The sequence below is a fragment of the Pipra filicauda genome, unplaced genomic scaffold (genome assembly GCF_003945595.2).
Source record: "Pipra filicauda isolate LSUMZ 115617 unplaced genomic scaffold, ASM394559v2 scaffold266_size1643727_pilon, whole genome shotgun sequence".
NCBI lineage: Eukaryota > Metazoa > Chordata > Aves > Passeriformes > Pipridae > Pipra > Pipra filicauda.
In genome coordinates this window covers 122827-143173 of record NW_024104383.1, presented here as the reverse complement: position 1 = coordinate 143173, position 20347 = coordinate 122827, and the positions used below count along the sequence as shown (strand labels likewise).

Below are 20347 nucleotides of genomic sequence, written 5' to 3'. Positions count from 1 at the left end.
TGTGGGAATGCATGACAGCCTTGCTGACCTCGTGCAGAGATGCTCTGGGCATGTTTTGCATGGTGCAGGGAGTTGGGTTTGAGCCTGAACAGAGATGTAGGTTTCTGTTCCAGATGGTCAGGGTGAGTTCACAGGCACAGTCATTCCTGTTTCTGTTTACCAGCATGTGTCTGGTGATTTCCTAAGAGAAGATACAAGCCTCTGTGCAATCTCCTCCATGTGTGCAAGACATACGTAGTCACAGCTCTGTGAAGGTAAGCTTTTTTTCTCTGTCAGGAGCCAAAGTGATGACCTCTTACTACAGCCTTCATGCAGAATTCATGCAGGTTCAGACTTGATGAATATTGGGGAAAACAAGAGGTCGAGCCCGGTGTTGGCAGCTACAGAAAACTGGCAAAGGCAGAAGGGAGGCAAGAGAGCAGGGTGCTGGGGTCTCTGCAGATGGCACTCAGCATTCCCCAGACTGAAAGCAGTGCACTCCTCCCTCCCCTGCAGCATCCTCTGTCAGCTCACAGCCACCACCTGCGGAGCTCCGGTGTTTTTCAACCTGCTGCTTTGCTGACTAACACCTCCGCTTTCTGCCTGGCTCATTCATATTTTAGCCCATTTCCTGAGCTTTGAGGTGGCTTCTTCTATTGCTTTCCCTTCCAGTAGAACACTGTTATTCATGTTTCAGCTGTTCTCCTGCTATTTTTCACTTATTGTAATGTATGATTATCTTCCTCCTAAATGTCACCAGTCAGTAAAGGTGCCTTTGACCCTAGAGTTATGCCAGGTCTGTATCTTTGATGGTGCTGAGGATATTGGTTTAACTCCATTGTGACAGGAAGAAAATACAGAGGTAGTACTGTTTGTGGGGAGTTTTTTCCCCAAACCATGAACTTGATAACTGCAAGCGTGACTAGTTCCCTCTCCTACAGGAAGGAATTGTCAATTCTGATTGTTGTTTTCTCTGCATGTATTCTTGCTGATAAATACCTACAGATACCTATCCTTCTTCCAGTCATGGCAAAATGTTTTTGGGTCATGAATAACTCTAGCAGAATCTACCAAGCCTTCCCTGGTGTGCCCTTCACACTTGCTTCTTGGTGAATATTGCCACTGTGAGCTGGGCTGAGACTACACTTTTAATGAGTTAAGTTTGAGAAAAACAGGCCTTTAGGTGCAATGTATTTAAATTTATAAAGCTATTCGTCTTAGAGTGCCATCAGTGGTTTTGTTTTAAAAATTAGCTTTGTAATATCAAATGCATACAACTGCATGGTTTAAAAGCAGTATGGTTTGTGCCAGCCAGACTGTCACTCTTTAAACTGATCACATACCTTTCCCTCCTTCCTCTGCACAAATAACAGTACTGGCACAGCTTGGAGAGTCCTGTGTAATCAGGGAGCGAAGGCTGCGCCACTGTTCTGATCTGCTATCCTCACAACAGAAAGATATTACTAAGTGCCTGGGGAATGTCTAGCTTAGCTGCTCAGCCTCACTGACCCTGTGCTGTCCCACACTGCACCCAACAGTGGTGACAATCTCCACAACCCACAGGCAGCATCAGCTGAGGCAAGTCTTTTCTAGAAGCTTGGGCCTGACACTGTGCCTGCAAGTGATCCACAAAGCACACCGAAGGGAGAGCTAGTCTCTGTTACAGAGACTGCTCCAAAACACTGTGAGGAGTAGCTTCTGCACTAAGTCTTGGGACCTTCTGTATGCATGTTCTAGCAGTGCACAACCAGCCCAGCTACCAGCAGCTACCTGGGAAACATGGTCAAGAGCCACCTGCCCTGGCCTGAAAGACCTGATGCTTTTCCCAGATGGGAAAAAGGGTGGATCAGAGGCACGGAGGGCTGAATGTGGAGCCCCCTCATCCTGCACCCTGCTGCTTTGTGCCAACTTGACTGCTGCAGTCTTCTTGGGTTATTCCAGCTCCTTGTTCTTTGCCCTCCTACCACCACACTACACTGTGTGTGCCAAATCCCTCCATACTGCTGCTTATTTCCTTCTTGGCCAAGGACAGAAGTATGCATGGGCTCCTTGCAGCCCCTTTTATGGTAGGTGTAGGTGAGTTGGCTGACCCTCCCTCAGTGTCAGCCTTGCAACCTGCAGAGCCCCAGCCCAGATACAAGCTGTAGGCATGAGATAGGGCAGCAATGAGCCCCCCACCTGTGTAGGAGCCAGACCATATCCCTGCCTGTTGTCTGAGGATTGGTGGTGTTGCCCTGGTCCTGGGGCCATTTTGGGGATGGATGGAAGCTGAGCACAGTGGTGCTTGGCAGTCTCCAATGTGGCACATGCTGTACTATGCAGTTTGGCTTAGCTCTTTAATACCGTGACACTGATGCCTCCTCACTGCAAGGGTCTTATTCCACCAGCCCCACTATGACCTTTTAGCTATGTGAGTTTTTATCAGCTCTCCCACCCTTTTCTCATGTAAGAGATCAGAGCAGTACAGTAATAAATATTGTGTGGGTGTCTGGACCTGAATTCATCACCTCCTCTCACCACATCCTTCTGTCAGCACAGTAATACTGATACAGTAGTGACGTCAATCTCCATTTATCGCTGTGTATTCCAACACACAACGGCCCTTGGTTGTGCACAAGTAGGCTTTGCTCTTAGTGCAGATGAGACCCATCTTCACCCCAGCTCCTGTGCAGATGAGCTCTGCAGTCGCAGTGATGGTTTAGCCAGGCCGGCCATGGAAGTGTTGGAGGGCTGAAATGCACAGGACAGGGCAGGTAATGTTCATGTTTCCACTAGTTCTCCCTGCTGCCAGTTTGTTGCTGCTTGATATCTGCAACTTCACTGTAACTCTTTCTTATAGCTGACATGCCCTTTGTGCCCTGCCTGTCATTGCTGTTGGCCTCTACTGAACAGCCGGAGCATTCCCGTCTCCCTATTGCTTCAGCTTTGTGATTAGATGGCAGTGTGTATTGATAAGGAATTTTTTTCAAGAAGAGAGCTCGTTTGGGCACATATAACTGGTGGAGTGTGTCTTCCACTCTTTTTTAGCTTGGGTGTAGCAAAACTCATTTTCTCATGCTTGGAAATATCCTCTTTTTTACCTAAACTGAATTCTTAATTAGTTTTGGTTTGGGTTGGGTTTGTTTTGTTGGTGTTTTTTTGCTGTTTTGTTTGTTTGCTTGGGGGTGTTGGTTCTGGGATTTTTTTTGTTTTGTTTTTTGGAACTTTTGTAAGTGCATGCATTTCCTGAAAATACTTCAAATTGAGAGGTTAGATTGCATCCATCTTTGGCAGCTTATAGTATCATATTTCTAGATCCTTAACAAAAAATAATCTTCATAAATCTCTGTGTCTGTATTGATCCTGTTTCCTATTTGCTGGTATATTAAAACCTTGTAGCATCATTTACATATGCATATCTGTAGGAATGCTGATCAATTCTATTGCTGATCAATTCTATTGTACACTGTGCCCTAGGATACCACAGAGTTTGCAGCAATGGCACTCAGCAGCTGTATGATGCCTAACATTTTATAAGAATTAAGTGACTGTGTTTCAAGGCTGCATGAAGCTGACTTGGAGTCCCCATTTCATAGACCAAGATGGTCTGAATGAGGTGGTAGAAAAGGCTTTTCTAATGCCAGACAGGGAACAAGCTCCTGCCTCTGCTCATTGCCCCTTGCCGTTCTTCCCTCCAGATGAACAATCACGTGCTGACAGATGGAAGCAAATGGTAAGCGTGTAACAAACGGAGGAGTGTAGGAAAGGTGGGGATCTCAGTCACAGACTTGAATTGAGGTTTGCAGGGGACCTGACTGGAGAAAGCTTCAGAACAAGGGCAGCTATACATCTCCATTTAAGTAATGAGGTCTTTCAGACATCAAAGACCACAAAGACACTGCTGCAGAGCTGCAGCTTTCCCAGCTCTTCCGCACGTGTCTTGTCTGCCCATGTCTCGTCACAACCTGGAGCACAGCCAGGAGATCAGACACACAGCACTGACAGTCCGTGGTGCTCTCAGAGGCTGCAGTCCTTTCCCACCACGCTGAGATAGGAGAACTCGGCAAGAAGAGAAGGAGATAAGTGTTGTACTAGTCTGTGGGCGCTGGCAAGGGTAAGAGATGGTACAGTGAAGTCCCAAGTGAGGACTTGCTTTACTCATGTTAGCAGATCCTACTACTTTTCTTTTTATTTTTCCACTGTGTTCTTATTCAGGAACCTCCTTCTAGATTACAATGCTGCCTGTTAGCCTCTCTCCATTGTGTAATGGCAGCCTCTGGCAACTCCATAAAACATCTTCCCAATGAGCTACTTGTGTTTCTTGCTTCGAGTTTTCCTTGTTCAGTCCTTCCTGTCTCATTGGGTTGATGGTACCACTCTGAGGAGTGGAAGGCAGGTAGGGGAGGCACTTGAAAGAAACCATAGTCCACTAGGTAAAAGCAGCAAATACTTTCCTTGTGTTGCTCTGTTCATTTAGGCAAGAATGGGGGTAAAATGAGGGAGCTACAGCAGTCTCACGGATATAAAGTGCAGAGGCCCTGCCAATTGGATTCTGAAACAAGTGGTGGGTCTGCAGACCTCTCTAAGGACCCATCCCTTCCTTCCTTCCTCTGCTGAAGAAGAGGCAGCAAGTTGCCTTTCTTGGCCTTCCAGCGTGGCCAAGACTGTGGAGTATGACAGTCACAAAACAAAGTGATACTGAGATGGGCTTATGGTACAGCCAATCTTGGCATGAGGTTGGATGAGCAGGTTTCAGATGGCAGGATAACAACAGGCCTTCCTCAAAGGAATGGGGATTTGGAGAAGAGCAGTGGAAGGATGAGTGGGAGTACAAGGTGGGGTTAGACAGTGGGCTGTATCTCAGTGACCAGGACGTGCACCACCAGAAGTAGTGGTAACAGCAAGAGTTATTACATAGAGGAAACTTGGAGAGCTGGGACCAGAGGGGTCAAGAAAAGGTGTTTCCTCAAGGTGATGTATGATGCAGAAAGAAAGGCTGGAGTGTGGGGGAAGAGAGCTTCTGTCCTGCCACTGGCAGCAGGTGAGGGAGGCTGGCAGGGTGCCTGGGGCTCCTTGCTGAGCTGGAGCAGTGCTTCCTGGGCAGGATATGTTTGGCAGGAAAGGAGGGGCAGCAGCTGCACCACTGCTCCCACTGCAGGGCTGAGGTGCTGCAGCCACTGAATGTCTGTGACACCTCCAGAATGAGGCTCACTGATCTCCTCTGGCACCTTGGGAGCACATCCCTGAGCTCACACAGGGCTACAGGGGCTTTCTGCTGGCTGCTAAATTTATTTACTTTCATTATTTGAGTAAACCTGGGAAATTTTTTTAACACCACAAATGTTCCCCACGTGGTAGAGGCCTCACTGGCTTCTCTCTGCTGAGTGACTGTCTGGGTGTTTGCTGCTGGTGGTGGAGGCAGCACAGGCACCCAAGAACCTGGATACCTGCAACCCCCCATATCAGTACAGGCTGGGAGATAAATGGCTCAAGAATAGCTTTGCTGAGAAGGACTTGTGGGTGCTGGTGGACAAAAAGCTGGATAGAAGCCATCCATGTGCACTGGTAGCCCAGAAACCACCTGTGCCCTGGGCTGCATTCCCAGCAGTGTGGACAGCAGGTTGAGGAAGGGGATTCTCCCCCTCTACTCTGCTCTCGTGAGACCCCCACCTGAGGTTCTGCCTGCAGCCCTGGGACCCCCAACATGAAAAGGACGTGGAGCTGCTGTACTGAGTCCAGAGGAGGCCATGGAGGTGCTCCAAGGACTGGAGAGGCTACAGACAGGTTGAGAGAGCTGGAGTTGTTCAGCTTGGAGAAGAGAAGGCTCTAGAGAGACCTTATTGCAGCCTTTCAGTATTTAAAGGAAGCTAGTAAGATACAGACAGACTTTTTAGCAGAATCTGTTGTAAAAGGACAAGGGGTGATGGTTTTAAATTAAAAGAGGGTAGGTCAGACTATGTGGCATGGCACCGAAGTGCATCAGCACAGCCTTTCCCTGCAGTCAGTGCTGTACATTGTTCTCTTTTGTGCCACATGGGAGGTGGGGTTTTTTTTTCTGGTATGTCTTCCTGGAGTCCTTTAGCTAGATATTTCGTGTTTATTTAACCATGGGTAGGCCAAATCAATGACTTCTCACCAGCCTTGCTCATACAGACCCACAATGACCTTCAGACTCTTTTTGACTAATTCACTGCACAGATGTTTAACCTTCAGCAATGTCACTTCCCATAGTGGTAAGCCATTTCTAGTTGCAGGAAACTAATGAATTAAAAAATAGGTTAGCACTTAACCCAAGAGCCTTTCCTGTTGCATGGATAGCCTAAGGCTTCAGTCACTGCTGCTTTCTCTGCGCACATGCTGGCAAGGAACAAGGATTTCACTGCCCTCACTTGTGGCCAGTTGGCAGGGCTGTTGATCATCCCTCCCTCAGCCCATGGAGTAGGTACATGACACAGGAGAGCTGAAATTACTTGCCTAAATAAAACACTTTTAGACATTTAATGAAAGCAAGATTAATTCCACCTCAACCTTCATCATATTAGTAGATGTCTGAGCTGAGCTTTTAATTGATTGTGGGAGTTTTGTTTGTGTTTTTCTTTTTTTCTTGCCCCCCCCCCCAGGACATCCAGTCAGAACCAACATGAGGAACAAACGGTGGCTCCAGAATATTTCCTTCTTCCTTTTATTCCAATACAGTAAGTTCTCAGATATTTTTTCCAGGCTGTACACCCACATGATTTATCTTGACAGTTGTTGCCAGCTCTGATGAGATGTGCATGAGCCCAGGTTGCCATGGGACAGCAAGCACAAGATATGGTGGCAGGGGAGAAGGTTCTATGGGATAAGGAGTGGAAGACAGGAAGGTGCACAGCTGGGCAGAGCTCAGCCAGGCTGCAGGGAGCAGCACCAGCAGGGAGAATGCAGAGTTAGTGCTTGGCTTGACCTGAAATGTCTCCCAGTGACATTAGAGTAGGATTTCCCCCACCCAAAAAACCCGTTGGTGTAGCAAAGATTCTGGTGGCCAAGACCACAGCTTATGGTTGCTGTTGGCAGGCCTGCCAGGGACAGTGGAGTGAACCTCTCCTGATCTGAGCCCCTTGGCTCAGGACTGGACTGTTCAGAAAGTCACCCACCGTTTTTTGCTGGTTCCTACCCACACTGCAAACTCCATATGACTCAGAGCTGACTCTCTGAACAGGTCAGCTGGACAGGACAAGGCAGCGACAACTGTCTGCAGGGAAACTTGGATATATCTTTCGTGCTGCTTCTAGGCAGAGCATTGGACCTGCTCCAGTTAAACCTAAGTTAACAGAAAAGATGCATTCAGAGTTATATCTTCCTGCCATATGGGACCTTTGTGATGTTTGGTCTGAATTTTGTGTAATGCAAGCCAGGGAATTACTGTGTACTAATTTCAGTTTGAATCAACCTAGATCTTACTGTTAGAAGTGTTTGAATTTTGTTTCTGAAGCTGTCAAGGACAGACATTTCATCCTAGATCTAACTGGGTTTAGGACACTTAATTATTTCTTTCCCAGTAAAAAGTTGTCCTCTTAATTTTGTTAACAGGTTCTTGCCCAAAGATACACTTGCAGCTTACCAGCTACCTAGGAATAGTAGTCCGTTTGACTAATTAACATAATAGCATAGCAGAATGCTAATTACTAATGCTTAACAGCTTATTAGTACTTGCTGTCCTCGCTAAAGGAAAGCAAGAGATTTCTAACCCCATTTTTGTAGAGAGTAAAGTTAGGCTAAAGGAGAAAAAGTATGTTGCTCAGGACTCTGGACCAAACAGCGCCTAGACCAGGACCCTCAGAAGAGTCTATTGAGGACTCAAAATGAAAAGAGAAAAATTAATGAAAATTTTAGAACAAAATTCTGAAGTCAGTGTGAAATGAAAAAGTCAAAATGAAAAAAAGTGACAGCCATATCACTTGAATAATTTACAGTTTAAAAAAGCATATGTACATCCCTGGGGCCAGTCTGTTGCAAATATCCCGAAATTTCTTCTGTCCCTCTCCTAGCTCTTTGGAGAAATGGGGGTCTTGTATACAAATCTGAGTACTGCCCAGAGCTCACATATGGAGAGCAGGAGGACTGGGAAGTAAATGTTGTGATGGGTGACATCAGCAAGGAAAAGTTGGACTTTGTTTTCCTTTGAACTTATCCTGGCCTAGAAGGAGGCTGCTCCCTCCACTGGACACCCCTGCTGTGCACTGGGACTGTAAATGCAGAGACAGTTTGTTTGTGGGGACAGTCAATTGATCTGGAGGGCGGAACAGATGTTTTTGGTCCATCAGTGCACATGCTGCCTGCATTCCATATTGTTGGTGGTTCTCTGCATACAGCTTCAGCTGTAAAATTGGGCATTGTGATTGTTGAACATATTGTATCAGTCTGCTTTCATCATCTGCAAACAACACTGAACACAAAGCATGTTGCAAAGGGAAAGGAGGAAGCAGGGAGTGCAGCTTCTCTAACCAGACAAGCAGCAGAATGACAATGGGAGGAGAGCTTGCAGCATGGTCAGCGTCAAAGGATTTGCGTGCCTGACGGCTGTGAAGTAACAAGTTCTCATGAGGCTGGGGGCAGCCCTGATGGTAGGGGAGGACCCATGCTTGATTTAATCATGGATGTTACAACCTTGAATCTCTTTCTAGATGACAACCATTTTATTCCCATCAAAAAGGGGTGATACTGTACATGTCAGTACAGAGATGAATGGTCACTGCAGGAGGCATGGTTTGCACCAGCATGGCATGCTGCATCTCCTGCAGGCCTTTCCTCACTCAACCATTCCTAGGGTAGTGGTGATAGTTTTAGTCAGTCCAGGGTGCTGTCAGGAAAGGACTCATCAATGCAGACACTTCTCACTGTGCTGCATCTTCCCTGCCTTGAAATCCACTGAAGTGTGTGATGCACAGGACAGTGGTGCTTTTGTACAGCACATGTCAGATACTGATCTGTGAGCAGAGCTCCTGCAGAACAATTATAAGAGCATCAATGTTGCTTTGTGACCACTTTCAAATGACTTAATTTTCTTAATGACCAGTGTAAATTCCACAATTGCCTCTAAAGTTTTCTTTACAAATAATTAAATTGTGCCTATCAGAATGATTAACAGAAATTTTAATAATTATAAATTTGCAATTTTTTTTCCCAAAATTTCATGAAAAACATCAAACCTCTGGAGCTGGACATGAAATGTATTGATGCTGCAGATATCAAGCTGTAGAAAATAGAGAGAGGCAAAGAAAGAATTGCACATTTAAAAAAAAAAGTGGTATTTTAGTGAAGTGCCATGTACATGTCATACAATGAAAACTAGACTAGCAAAGAATAGTACTCAATTTAGGAAGTGGTATCATAAAAATGTTTGAATATGGTACTGCTTCTTACTGGATTATCATGCCTATTCTATGTGCCATATAAGTGAAGACTCTTGCTAAAATATGTGACTCTGCTGTAGTGATTGTATGAGAAAGGACAGGGATAAGTCTGAAAATTCAGTCACAATTTGGGCACTTTCTGATTTTGGCTGCCACAGTATTTTTAATAGATTTTTGTTTGACACTTATCTTGCTGTCAAAGACTTGTCATCCTGTAGAGCTGGAACACATCTTAACCCCAAGGCTGGAGATTTTTGTAAGGGCTGTCACAGAATGATCTGTTCCCTTCAGATTTAGTGAGAACCCTGAGGACTGCATATGGTGATGTAAATTTCTGCTTGCTTTATCATGGAAGTTGATATTGTGTTTTTTCTTTCCAAATCTACAGCTGTGTGTTGTGAAAACCTCACTTGTTTTGTGGACTACATACAGACCCTGTCCTGTATCCTGAAAAATGACCTGGGTGCTGGTTCATACAACCTCACTGCAACATGGTATGTCTTGGTAGGATGAGCAAAGTCTAGTGAGCAGGAATCTCTGCATGGCCATAGCACGGTGGTGACCTTCTGTCCTCTTTGTTGGGTAGAAATCCTGTTCTTGCTGATATGCTGGTTTTTTACTTGGCATTTCACACTTCAGCTACCAACTGACTTCCCCCATAGCAAAGGACCCCTGGTTCCTGCCTCCACTGACTGCTACGCTGACTCCAGCTTCCTTAGCATTGCCTGCTCTCTTCCCATGGGAATACCTTGCCCTTTGCTGCTGTTAACAGTGAACTTTCACCCATGTGCATTGGCAGGGCTTGTGCAGATTGTTCAATCCCATATGGCTGCTGTTCTACCCCAGCAAGGGAATGGATGCAGTCCTGGGTTGTTTAGCCCTGAGAAGCACCTTTCCTTTTGACAAACACTTTTCTACTTCTCTCAAAGATGCTAAGCTGAGCAAATAGAAAGGGGAAAACATCTGTCAAAGTTCAAAGATAAATTTTTATTTGAACATGTTGACTTTTTTTTAATCAAGTTCTATGCCTGGTGGTTCAGCAACAAATTAATACAACTACAGCATGTGGTAGATGTGAACTTATTTGTTTTGGGTTTTTTAGGATTCCTGAGGAAGATCCTGAAAATACTGTGGCTGCGTGCAATCTCCTGCAATTGTCCAGGAACACCAGTCACACAGAGTACATGTGCACTGTGGACATGACTGAATTCCTAGGAGACACCAAGGTCCAGGTGGATGTTACAGAGGTAGCTGATAGGCAGCAAGTGATTTCCAAAGACTTTTATTTGTCAGACAACAGTAAGTACAAAAATGGTGGATTTGATAAATACTGTCTGACTATGTCTAGGTGCCAGGATAGTCCGGGCAAGGAGTGAGCATGGCAGCAAGTGGTGGGGGCTACATTTGGTGTACACTCATCCACACAGAGCACTGTGCTCTTATTGTCACTATTATGCTTGAGGCTGAGCTTAGAGCTGGCTTAGTCCATGCTTTTCATGGGGAAATTCCTTTTCACCATGAAGCAATAGGTGACAAATTTCCACCTTCGACCAGTCTCATACCTAGATTATTATGCAGGAATTTGTTCTTGGCTGGATTCTAAAGAGCAGGAGGAATTGCTTTATTGCAAATGTCACAAATCACAGAATCCTTAAAATGATTTGGGCTGGAAGAGACCTTAAAGATCATCAAGTTCCAACCCTGTGTCACGGGCAGGGACACCTTTCATTAGACCAGGTTGCTCCAAGCCCTGTCCAACCCGGCCTTGAACACTTCCAGGGATGGGGCAGCCACAGCTTCTCTGGGCAATCTGTGCCTCACCACCCTCACAGCCAAGAATTTCTCCCCAGTATACAATCTTACGCTGCCCTCTGTCAGTGTGAAGCCACTCCCTTTTGTCCTATCAGTACATGCCCTAGTCAAAAGTCCTTTTCCAGCTCTCTTCTTATCTCAAAGTAGTTCCAGAAGGCTCTTGCAGTGGACACCTAACATGACATTATTTTGGGTGGCACAAGGTGTCCCAGATGCAATGGATGTAGCAGTTCCCTCTTATGGGGCAATTCCTAATCATCTCTCCTGCATGACAGGAAGATTGAATGCAATCATGTAGCTGACTTGGAATGCTGGTATGTTCTGGTTGCGTAGCAAACTGAAGAAAAGGAGTCGTTAGTCAGGCAGATGGGTACCGTGCAGGCATATAAAAAGGATTTTTCTACTTGGATTCTTCTGAAATTAAACTTTACTTGAGAAGTATTGTCTTTTTGACAAATGCCATAACATTTCAGGAAGTCCCCTTGACTCCGCTGACAGACTAGAGATTGGGTAGTAGTGCTTTGCATACCTCCTGAAGGTCCCTGTCCAGAGGCATTGTAGCTCAGTAGCAGGCCCTGCTGGAGTTTTGCGTTACTGCTTTTCCATGCGTGAACACACCCTGCAGGGATATAAAAGCTTGGGATTTGGGCACTTAGGACACAGGGAATTGCACCGGGTTTATGCAGTGTCCCCTTGCCTCAGCTTTTCCTGATATCTGTTACATTGAGGAATATTTCCCCAATTTTTCAAGCGATCATGACCTCATAGAGTCCTCTTATGTCATGAGAGGTGCTCTACTCTTTACATCTCCCAGGACTTATTATCCTCTTGTACTATCTTCTTCTCCTCCCTAAGCAATGAGGAGGTTCAGAGACAGGCAGAAGGTATATTCAGCGAAAACTCAGGCCTGACCTCATTATGCTGCTCAGATGGGAGGTTCTGTGCATGGCTGAGGGGCAGGGATGCTGTGTATGTTCTCCTGTATGAGGAAGGCCCACCCGTGCCAGGGCAGTTTTGCTCCCTACTAGCTCTGCATTGCTGATACCACACTGGGCCGTCTTGTCTGTAGTAATGTTATGAAAGGTAACACCATCCTGTCTTCCAGTCAAACCACAGCCTCCATTCAACCTGACCACTTTGTTCTCAGAGGGTTACAATATTTCTTGGGAAACCACCTACCAGAAATCTCCCTTCCACTTTTTGAATGAGGAGCTGGAATATCAGCTGCGTTATAAGAGAAGAACCGATAGCTGGGAGGTAAGTGAGATGTCAGTTTACCATCAAGTAGGATGAACCAGAAAAGAGGAGGCCAGCACAACCAGGATGACAGCACTGGTGTGGAAGAAGTATTTTCATGGTTTAGAAAAGATATGTTTCTGCTTGACTGGACTGAAAACAGGCAAACCCAAAAATGAGTCAAGAAGCAGAAGTTGTGTGAGAAGTAGTAGTTCCTCTGAGAAAGAGTGATAATTCATTTGATTCTCATGCTGTCCTGTATGGAAGGTTCTCCAGTGGCTGAATGCAGCTGCAGACCAGCCAGAGCATGGCCTTGAAGAAACAACATGAAAGCAGGGGAGGTTATTTTACAGGGCTCCTCACTATGCAGCAGTGAGGGGAAAGTGAGAACAGTCACTCTAACCCTGAGTGTTTGGTGTTTAATCATCCACAGACTCAGAAGACTAAAGCTGTTCATGAAGGTAAACAGACACTGGTGATCCTACCATGGGAACTCCAAGTGAACACTGAGTACGAGTTCCAAGTGAGAGCCAGACCCCGCGAAGACAGTGGCTACCATGGGGTTTGGAGTGAATGGAGTCTTCCAGTGTCACTGAAAACCAGCCCTGCCGGTACGTGCTACTAGCTGTCCTTGCCCTTCCAGTTAGTCCAGTGGCAGAATGCTTTCAGAACTCTAATGAAATCTAATTAATCAGAGCAAGTTCTAAATAGTCTAGACAGGTATGGTTAGCTTTCTTGCTGAGTACAGGAACCACAGGCCTGGGCTGTCAGTATTGATGTTCTCCCGTGGAAAAGGATTTGGTGGGGTTGCCTGTAGGTTTGGGTGCCACAGCAGGAGTGTAGCCTCTAGCTTCCTCTTCAGTGTCAAATGCCCAGGGTCCTGCTTGCAGCTTTCAGAAATGAGGGAGATCTCCTCTACTGGAGCTTACTGTTATCTTCAGCTGAGGGGAGAGGGATCCTGCTCTCAAGTCTGAGTTCTGGGACTGGACTCTAATGGTTGGTCATGCTGGGCATGGGTATTTTGTTTGGTAGCCACCACTCTGCAGGGATTTCACAGTACCTTATGCACAGAAGTACACTGATGTTTCTTGTGGTGGAACAAAGGCTATGAAAACAGGGAGCCTTTGCTCCAATAGAGCAGGGCAAAATAACTGCAGTCAATGTCAGCGGAATGTGCTGAGCTTCCCTGCTCTCTCATTCATCTGCAGCTCGAATTGAAATATTACAGGGTTTACACGGTGCTGTGGCAGCAGGGCCAAGCTCCATTTGCAAAGGGATATCTGAGGTCTGGATCTTAAAGGTACACCTTTTCACCACAGGTGGAGAGCAGCCACCAAACAGTCATTTAGTCAACACCATTTCTTCAGATGTCTCTGGCCAACTGCTCTCTCTCTTCACTTCATGGATCACTTATGAGGTGTCCGTAAACCAGGAGTCAGAAACACCAGGGGTCTTTGTGGCAGGGAGCTGTCCTGCCCCAAATTTGCTGGCTGTCTGTGTGTGGTGCAGCCAGGCCATGGGGCAGCTGATGCACTGCTCCTTTCATTGATGCAGTCTTCTCTGAGCATTCTCATTCAGACCTGGGCCATGGGGCCCAGGTGACAGCCTCAACGTCCCTATGAGAGAGTCTGGGGTAGAAATTAAGGGTGCCTCAGAATCATTTATGTTGGAAAAGACCTCCAAGATCATCAGGTCCAACTTGTGACTGATCATCACCTTGTCAACCAGAGCAGAGCACTGAGTGCCCCATCCAGTCATTCCTTGAACACCTCCAGGGATGGTGACTCCCCTGGGCAGCCCCTTCCAATGCCTGACAAGCCCTTCCATTGCAAAAGCCCTTTTTCTTCTTACCATCTCCTGCTTATTGACCGGAGGATAAATGCAAGGTGAGCCTGAATGACCCTTCTCTTTGTTCAGCAGTAACACAAACAGCAGGCATGGGATGGCTGCTGCTGTTTGGTGTTGTTGTGTCAATCATGGCTTCAGTCGCAACCTTTCTGGCCAAACAGCAGAGGTAAGAATGCTTCAGGAAGCGTGAGTAAATGCTCTTATTCTATCTTGACAAAGATGGGGTGTTCACAGGCAGCCTTTTTTGTATGGGCAGCATGGGCTCCTATGAGCTTGTGAGGACCAACCAAGTATGGTCTCTAGCTGATGTCCTGCTGGGAGCGAGCTGCTTTTCTCTGGGGCTCTGCTGCCATTCAGCTGCCTGGGACAAGACAGTGGCACACAAGGATGAAGCAAGGGCCACCCAGCCTCCTGAGCTGTTCTGGTCTTGTCTGTGCTCTGCAGCTGCCAGATGAAGCAGTAGCCAGGGCTGGCCTGCCCCTTTTCAAAGCTGACATAGGCCCCTCAATGCTGGCTGGGAGCCTCTCTCCCTTTTGGGGTGCTGACACAGAGGAGGGCTGGGCTCATGCAGCAACAGGGCTGGCACAGCCCAGGTCCACAAAAGAATTGCATAGGGCAGAGTTCTGATGTGCAGACCACAAGCCAGCCCAGCCTGAGGGGAAAATGCACTTTGAGCACTTGGTGCTTTTCCAGGAAGGAAAAAATTGGAATCTCTTTCCTTAGCATGAATATATGTGTGTGCAAGTGCTGAGGTCCCACCTCCTGTGAGGTTCACAAGAAAGGCCATTAGATGGCTCTGGCAGCACAAGGCATCCTTGGATCCTCAGCCACTTTCTAACTCTTGAGGCTGGGCAGGTGATTTCAGTTGCTTGAAATGGATCTAGAGATGCCTTGCTTTGCATCCGTGACATATGCTTAACCCCAAAACCTTTCTCTTTTCTCTTCCAGCTTTTGGAAGAAGATGGCTTGCATACCAGACCCTGCTCCCTTTTTCAAACCTCTTTACCTGGCACATAATGGAGATTTCAAGGTATAATTGGGCTACACAAGAACATGTGGAGTGGAGCACATAACAAACTTAAAAGCCATTGTGCTATCCTGGGCAAGGGATTCTCTTTAGGGCAGTAGGAGGGGAAATCTATCTCAAAGGAATGCCAGAAGGCTCTAGATATAGTGACCAGAGCTCTCCAGTGTCTGTTCTGTGCCATGAAGGCTTTTATGTCATGTCTGTACTGCTTATTCTCTGTAGGTGCTGTCTCAGTGTATGAGCTGAGTTCATGTGATTTGTGAAGACTGGGATCCTGATGGGAGTCAAATACCAGAACAATAACTGGGACTTTTCCAAAGCTGCAGTCCCATGGGGCCATAAAGGCCATGGAACAGACTTAATTGTAAAGCCCAGATCTCCCACTCCAGGCTCTGATGTGACACAAGCTCAACATTAAGCCTTATGGTTCTCTCTGAAAAGTCACTCATGTAGGCAATAGTTATGCCTATTGTCCTGGGAAGATGTCCAGAGCTTTGGGGGAAAATCGCTGTGATAGTACAGTGCAGCTTGACTCCCTATGAAGGAATTGTCTTTGAGTAACTTTGCCTAGCCCTCCCAAATTCTCTTCTCATTTAACAGCAGCCAAACTTGCTTTTGTAACAAAATAGTTTGCAAAAGCTGCAAAGTTTTCTGGAGTCCTCAGGATGCAAAAGTAAAAGCACATTGAGCATCCATAAATAATTATTTTATTAAGCTGAGGAGCAGCTCACAGTCCTGTTATCGAACTGTAAAAGTGCTGGCATATCAGTGCAAACATCACTGCCTCTTTCTGAACAAATTCCTGTTGTTACAGCAGAACTGATCAGAGACACTTCAGAGTCTGCTTTTTCTTTTTGCTTTTTCTTAGACCCTCTGGGAGAGGGCCCTAATGATCTTCATGTACTTACTTTCCCACTGCTGCAAGGCTGATGTTTGTAATTAGATTAAGCAAGTAGTCTTGGAGGGGTGCTATTCAGGGCGAAGCCAGGAGTGACTGTCTCCCTTCCTTCCTTCCTCTTTCAGACCTGTTATGCCTTCCTATATCTGCACCAGAGGGATACTTGCATCCTCTGGTGAGGCAGCTGGTACTAGTTGCTCTCAGGGGAAGGACCAGGAGGACCCAGTGTGTGAATTCCTGAGAGTCACAGGCTAGTGCTCAAGGTTAAAATAAAAGCTCCCTGGTATGCCAAGAGCCATGCTCCTCTCAGGTGAAGCCTTGGGCTTCTCTGTTCTGTGGGAATTACATTCTTGCCAGTTTTTACATAGGCTGTTCAGTGCTGCTGGGAAGGGAAGGAGTCTCAGTTGCTAAAGCTGAGTTACTTCCTAGGAAATTTGGAGATCAAAGCAGCAGTTGCTCACACAGCCACAGCACAAGATGCACAGGCAGGGATGTTAAGAGGATGTGCTGACATCACTAAAGAGTGAACAGACTTGTCATTTTTGGCCAGCAAAAACCCAGTTGATGTAGGTCTTATTCAACTGCATCCTGCCTGCATCAAAGAAATGCAGGTTTTGTTAGGTTATATCTCGTGAATAATGTTTACAAATTACAGTAGTAATGCTCTGCAGACAGCACTCTTGGATTGGGTAGGAAGCAGTGAAAATGTTAGAGAAAAACTTAAAACATAGAAGGGAAAGGTAAGGAACATTGTTTACTTGTGTGTATGTGAGTTCTTAGGTTCATATTGAGTGGGAATTTGCAAAGAACTGTCAAGAGGGAATAGGAAATATTCTGCCCACTCAATTCTAAGAAAAGGATTTTCTGTTGTTTCTCCAAAACCCTTTTTCCACCTCGGGTGCCCTTCTGTCCATTACAGCTTTAATACAAAGTTCTTTGTAGCTTAGGTTAAAAATTAATTAAATAAGACTTGGTGCTTCCTGCTGTAATGAAGATTTATTTTTTTTTTTCCCCATGCTCTCTGTCAGAAGGTAATAAACTCCTGCCAAGCTGTTCTCTTCCCAAATATTTTGCTCGTGTATAGTTATGCTGAGTGCAGTTTGGGGCAGGAGGCCAGTAAGATTAAGGCAGTCTGACAGATGTGGCAGCACTCAGAAGCCTTCATAGTGTTTACAAAGTGCAGTGTTCTTACCTATTTTATACACAGCAGAAAACAATACACTTAGAAGAGCCTTGACGCAGCTCAGCCATTAGGTAAGTGGAAGACAGGGAGCAGAATCCTCAAGTAGGACTTACTGGCATTCATTAGTGGCACATGTCTAAAATTTGCAGTGATCTGAGTGTCTGATTCAGGGACTTCTTCAAAAGAAACATACATAAACTTTTACTGTTTTCTTAAATCAGAGAAATCCAGAAGTGCCTTTACTCTCAGATGTGACTGAAGGCAAGGGGCTTGTGATCTAGGGAGAATACCTGGGACAGGGCAGTGTGATGCTAATGGTGATACAGAAGGGCAAGATTCAATGTGTGGCACTGCCTAATCATCTGAGTAAGTGTTGCAGGTGGTGGCTAGAGTTCTGTGAGGACCCCAACCCCTGCCTACTTCTGCTTCCTTTTCACTGTGAAAGAAAAGTTGTTCTGGTGCATACAGAAGATCGGAGAAGCCTTGTCCAGACCCCCTTCCCAGGAAACTGAGGCAGGGGAAGTGAAAGAGCAGGACTATGTGTGTGTTGGTTGCAAGTGCAGTGCATGGGGAGAAGCTGACCATCCTTCCCAAGAGAAGCAGTGTCCAGGACAAGAGGGTAGGGGCAACTTAGTGGCTTGGCCGGACTTCAGGCTGATTGATGAAAGAATGCTGCTATGGGCAGTGGCATCCTTTGCAGCATAGAGAAAATTGCAAAGCCATGCAAACCTCTCAGAGCTAATTATTTTCAATTACTTCAGTCAGTTCGCCTGCAGCTGTGTCTGGTAATAACAGCATCTCCTACCCTGTTCTATTGGAAGAGTCAGTGGTTTTAGAGTTTGCCTTTGCCTCTAAAAGTATAAGAACTTTGGTCATTTCTGTGGAACCTCAAAACTTGTGATACTAACCTCTCTCACTGTATGTCCTTTTCTGCAGAAGTGGGTTGGTGCATCCCATACAAAAATGACCTTTGATTTCTTTGAATGGGGAATAGTCCTTCCAGAAGTCCTAGAAGTTTACACCATGCGTCCTTCTAACAGCACCTCACGGGAAGAGCTGCATGAGCTGAGAAAGAATCTGACTTGCAAGACCTGTGTGTCTTGCCTGACTGCCCCAGGCCACAATAGCCAGTCCCTGTGGTCCAGTGTAAACAGCAGTGGTGGGACTGAGGAGCAGTCATACGGGCACTTGTCCATTGATACGGTGACTGTGGCTGATGAATTTACATCCTGTAACTGCCAGTGCAGCTGTAACCACGTGTACAGGGGACGTAAGCATACCAATGAGGAAGATGATAGTGCTGGAGGACCTGGTTACCCCAAGGTTAACATTGATGAGGAAGACAGAAAGATATCCCATGACTTGCATCTGGCTGATCTGAGCACGCAGGACAAAATACTTGCTTCAGGTTCCGTGTCCACAGACCACTTGAGGAGCACAAGTGTCCCAGTCCACCAGCAAGTAGAAAGGTCTTCAGAAGGAGGAGTGGGGAACATCCTAGAAGCCCTTTGCTTGCAGCCTCTTCGGTGGGATTTGGAAAATCCAGGTTCTCTACCTTCTCCTGACGGTGACAGTGTTTCCTACAGTGAAGGCTCCTACGACTTCTTCCCTCACAGTACCAGGCCCGGTGACAGTTACCCTATGATCTGCGTTGATTTGGACACTATTGACAGTGGCTTTGTGGACTCAGACTGTGGAAGTCCACTTGATTGTGAATTTGGGCAAAACAGTCAGACCAACTGTGGGCCCATCTCTCTTGAGCAGGAGGGGCAGGACTTTCCACGGAGCTACGTCAAGCAGTGGGTCTCCTGTCGCTCTGACAGCCCTGTCAGTGGGACACAGGCAAGCTGAGGGCTTGATGTTGCTTGGCAGAGTGTGGGGCCTTTCCTTACTGTGCCAGGGGCAAAGTGTTAGCAAAATTCAGAAGAGAAACAAAGTTTGCTTTGTGTAAGCTTCTTGCATACAACTGAAAACTGTTAGGTCCACAGAAATACGTGCCTATTTCTGTTGCCACTTATCCTATTAATGTCTCAAATTTGTTATGATTGATTGTTTCTGGGTTTGGTTGGTTGGTTGTTGTCTTTTTTAGAATTCTAAGTACCTTGAAAATTATCCTTTGGGTTATATAGATGTGCAATTTTTTTACAGTAACCTTTTGAAGAGTACAGAACATTAAATTATTTTCCCTGGTGTTCTCGCATGACTTGGGAGTTTGGCTGTACATGGACTCTTAGAAGCATAACCCATGGCAAGCATGTTTGCTACATTAAGGCTCCCCCATCCTTTCCAAACAACATGTGGTATTACTTTTCCTACTAATGCCTTTTGGCTCTTTAAACTCAGCTGTAGTAGTTTATTAGTTATGGAGGTCCCAGACCTGTCCATGGGGTATGATCAAAGCCAATTCTTATTTAATCACCACAGAAATGTATGTCCAAGAGAACAAGCACAACTCAGGTTTCAGAAAGACTGTGCCTTTCCAGGTGGGGTCTGTAAATGAAAAGTCTTCAAAATATATAATTCCAGACAAACTCTTTCTACTAGGCTACTGAGTCAGCTTATCTCCCAGCACTTTTCAAGCACATTAATTGAGCAGCTTTTAGAACTATGCCAAAATTTCAGAAATGTCGTCCTAGCTGGATGTGCCTGCAACTTCTGCCTTGGACTTGCTCTACTGCTGTTAACAGGTCAGTAGCACAGATTTTGAGCAATTTCTGCTAGCTAATAAAGCCAACTATGAAACTGCAATTTGCACTGTAACTGTCAATCTGTTTCCCTCTGACATCTCTGTCTCTGATTTGTTTAGCCTAATTGTCTTTAAAAGTGACTGCAATACTGAAAGTGAATGTGAAGACCTAACGTCTTATGTAGGCATAGTGCTGCTTGGCTGTAGGAGGTCCTATCCTGAGAGAATCTTTGTGGTGAATGATGTTTGCTTCCAGTGCAGTAATAATCTGTTGTTGCTGTGATACCAATAAACTCCCTTCCCTCTT

General features: G+C 45.9%; 1 protein-coding gene across 7 annotated transcripts in view; it reads left to right on the top strand.

Annotated features, from left to right (window-relative positions):
• IL21R (interleukin 21 receptor) overlaps positions 1-20347 on the top strand; it is a 26109-nt gene extending 5762 nt beyond the window's left edge. For 2 of the 7 annotated variants that reach the window (XM_039382357.1, XM_027736004.2), the window contains exons 2-9: positions 6579-6653; positions 9739-9844; positions 10453-10649; positions 12268-12419; positions 12832-13009; positions 14316-14412; positions 15195-15276; positions 18291-20102. In XM_039382357.1, coding sequence (XP_039238291.1) covers positions 6599-6653; positions 9739-9844; positions 10453-10649; positions 12268-12419; positions 12832-13009; positions 14316-14412; positions 15195-15276; positions 18291-19205 — 1782 coding nt within the window. In that variant the 5' untranslated portion in view covers positions 6579-6598 and the 3' untranslated portion in view covers positions 19206-20102. Of the gene's footprint in view, positions 1-2; positions 2733-6578; positions 6654-9738; positions 9845-10452; positions 10650-12267; positions 12420-12831; positions 13010-14315; positions 14413-15194; positions 15277-18290; positions 20103-20160 lie in introns of those variants that run through there. The other 5 variants (XR_005563905.1, XM_039382358.1, XM_027736007.2 and 2 more) reach the window with 5 other exon arrangements.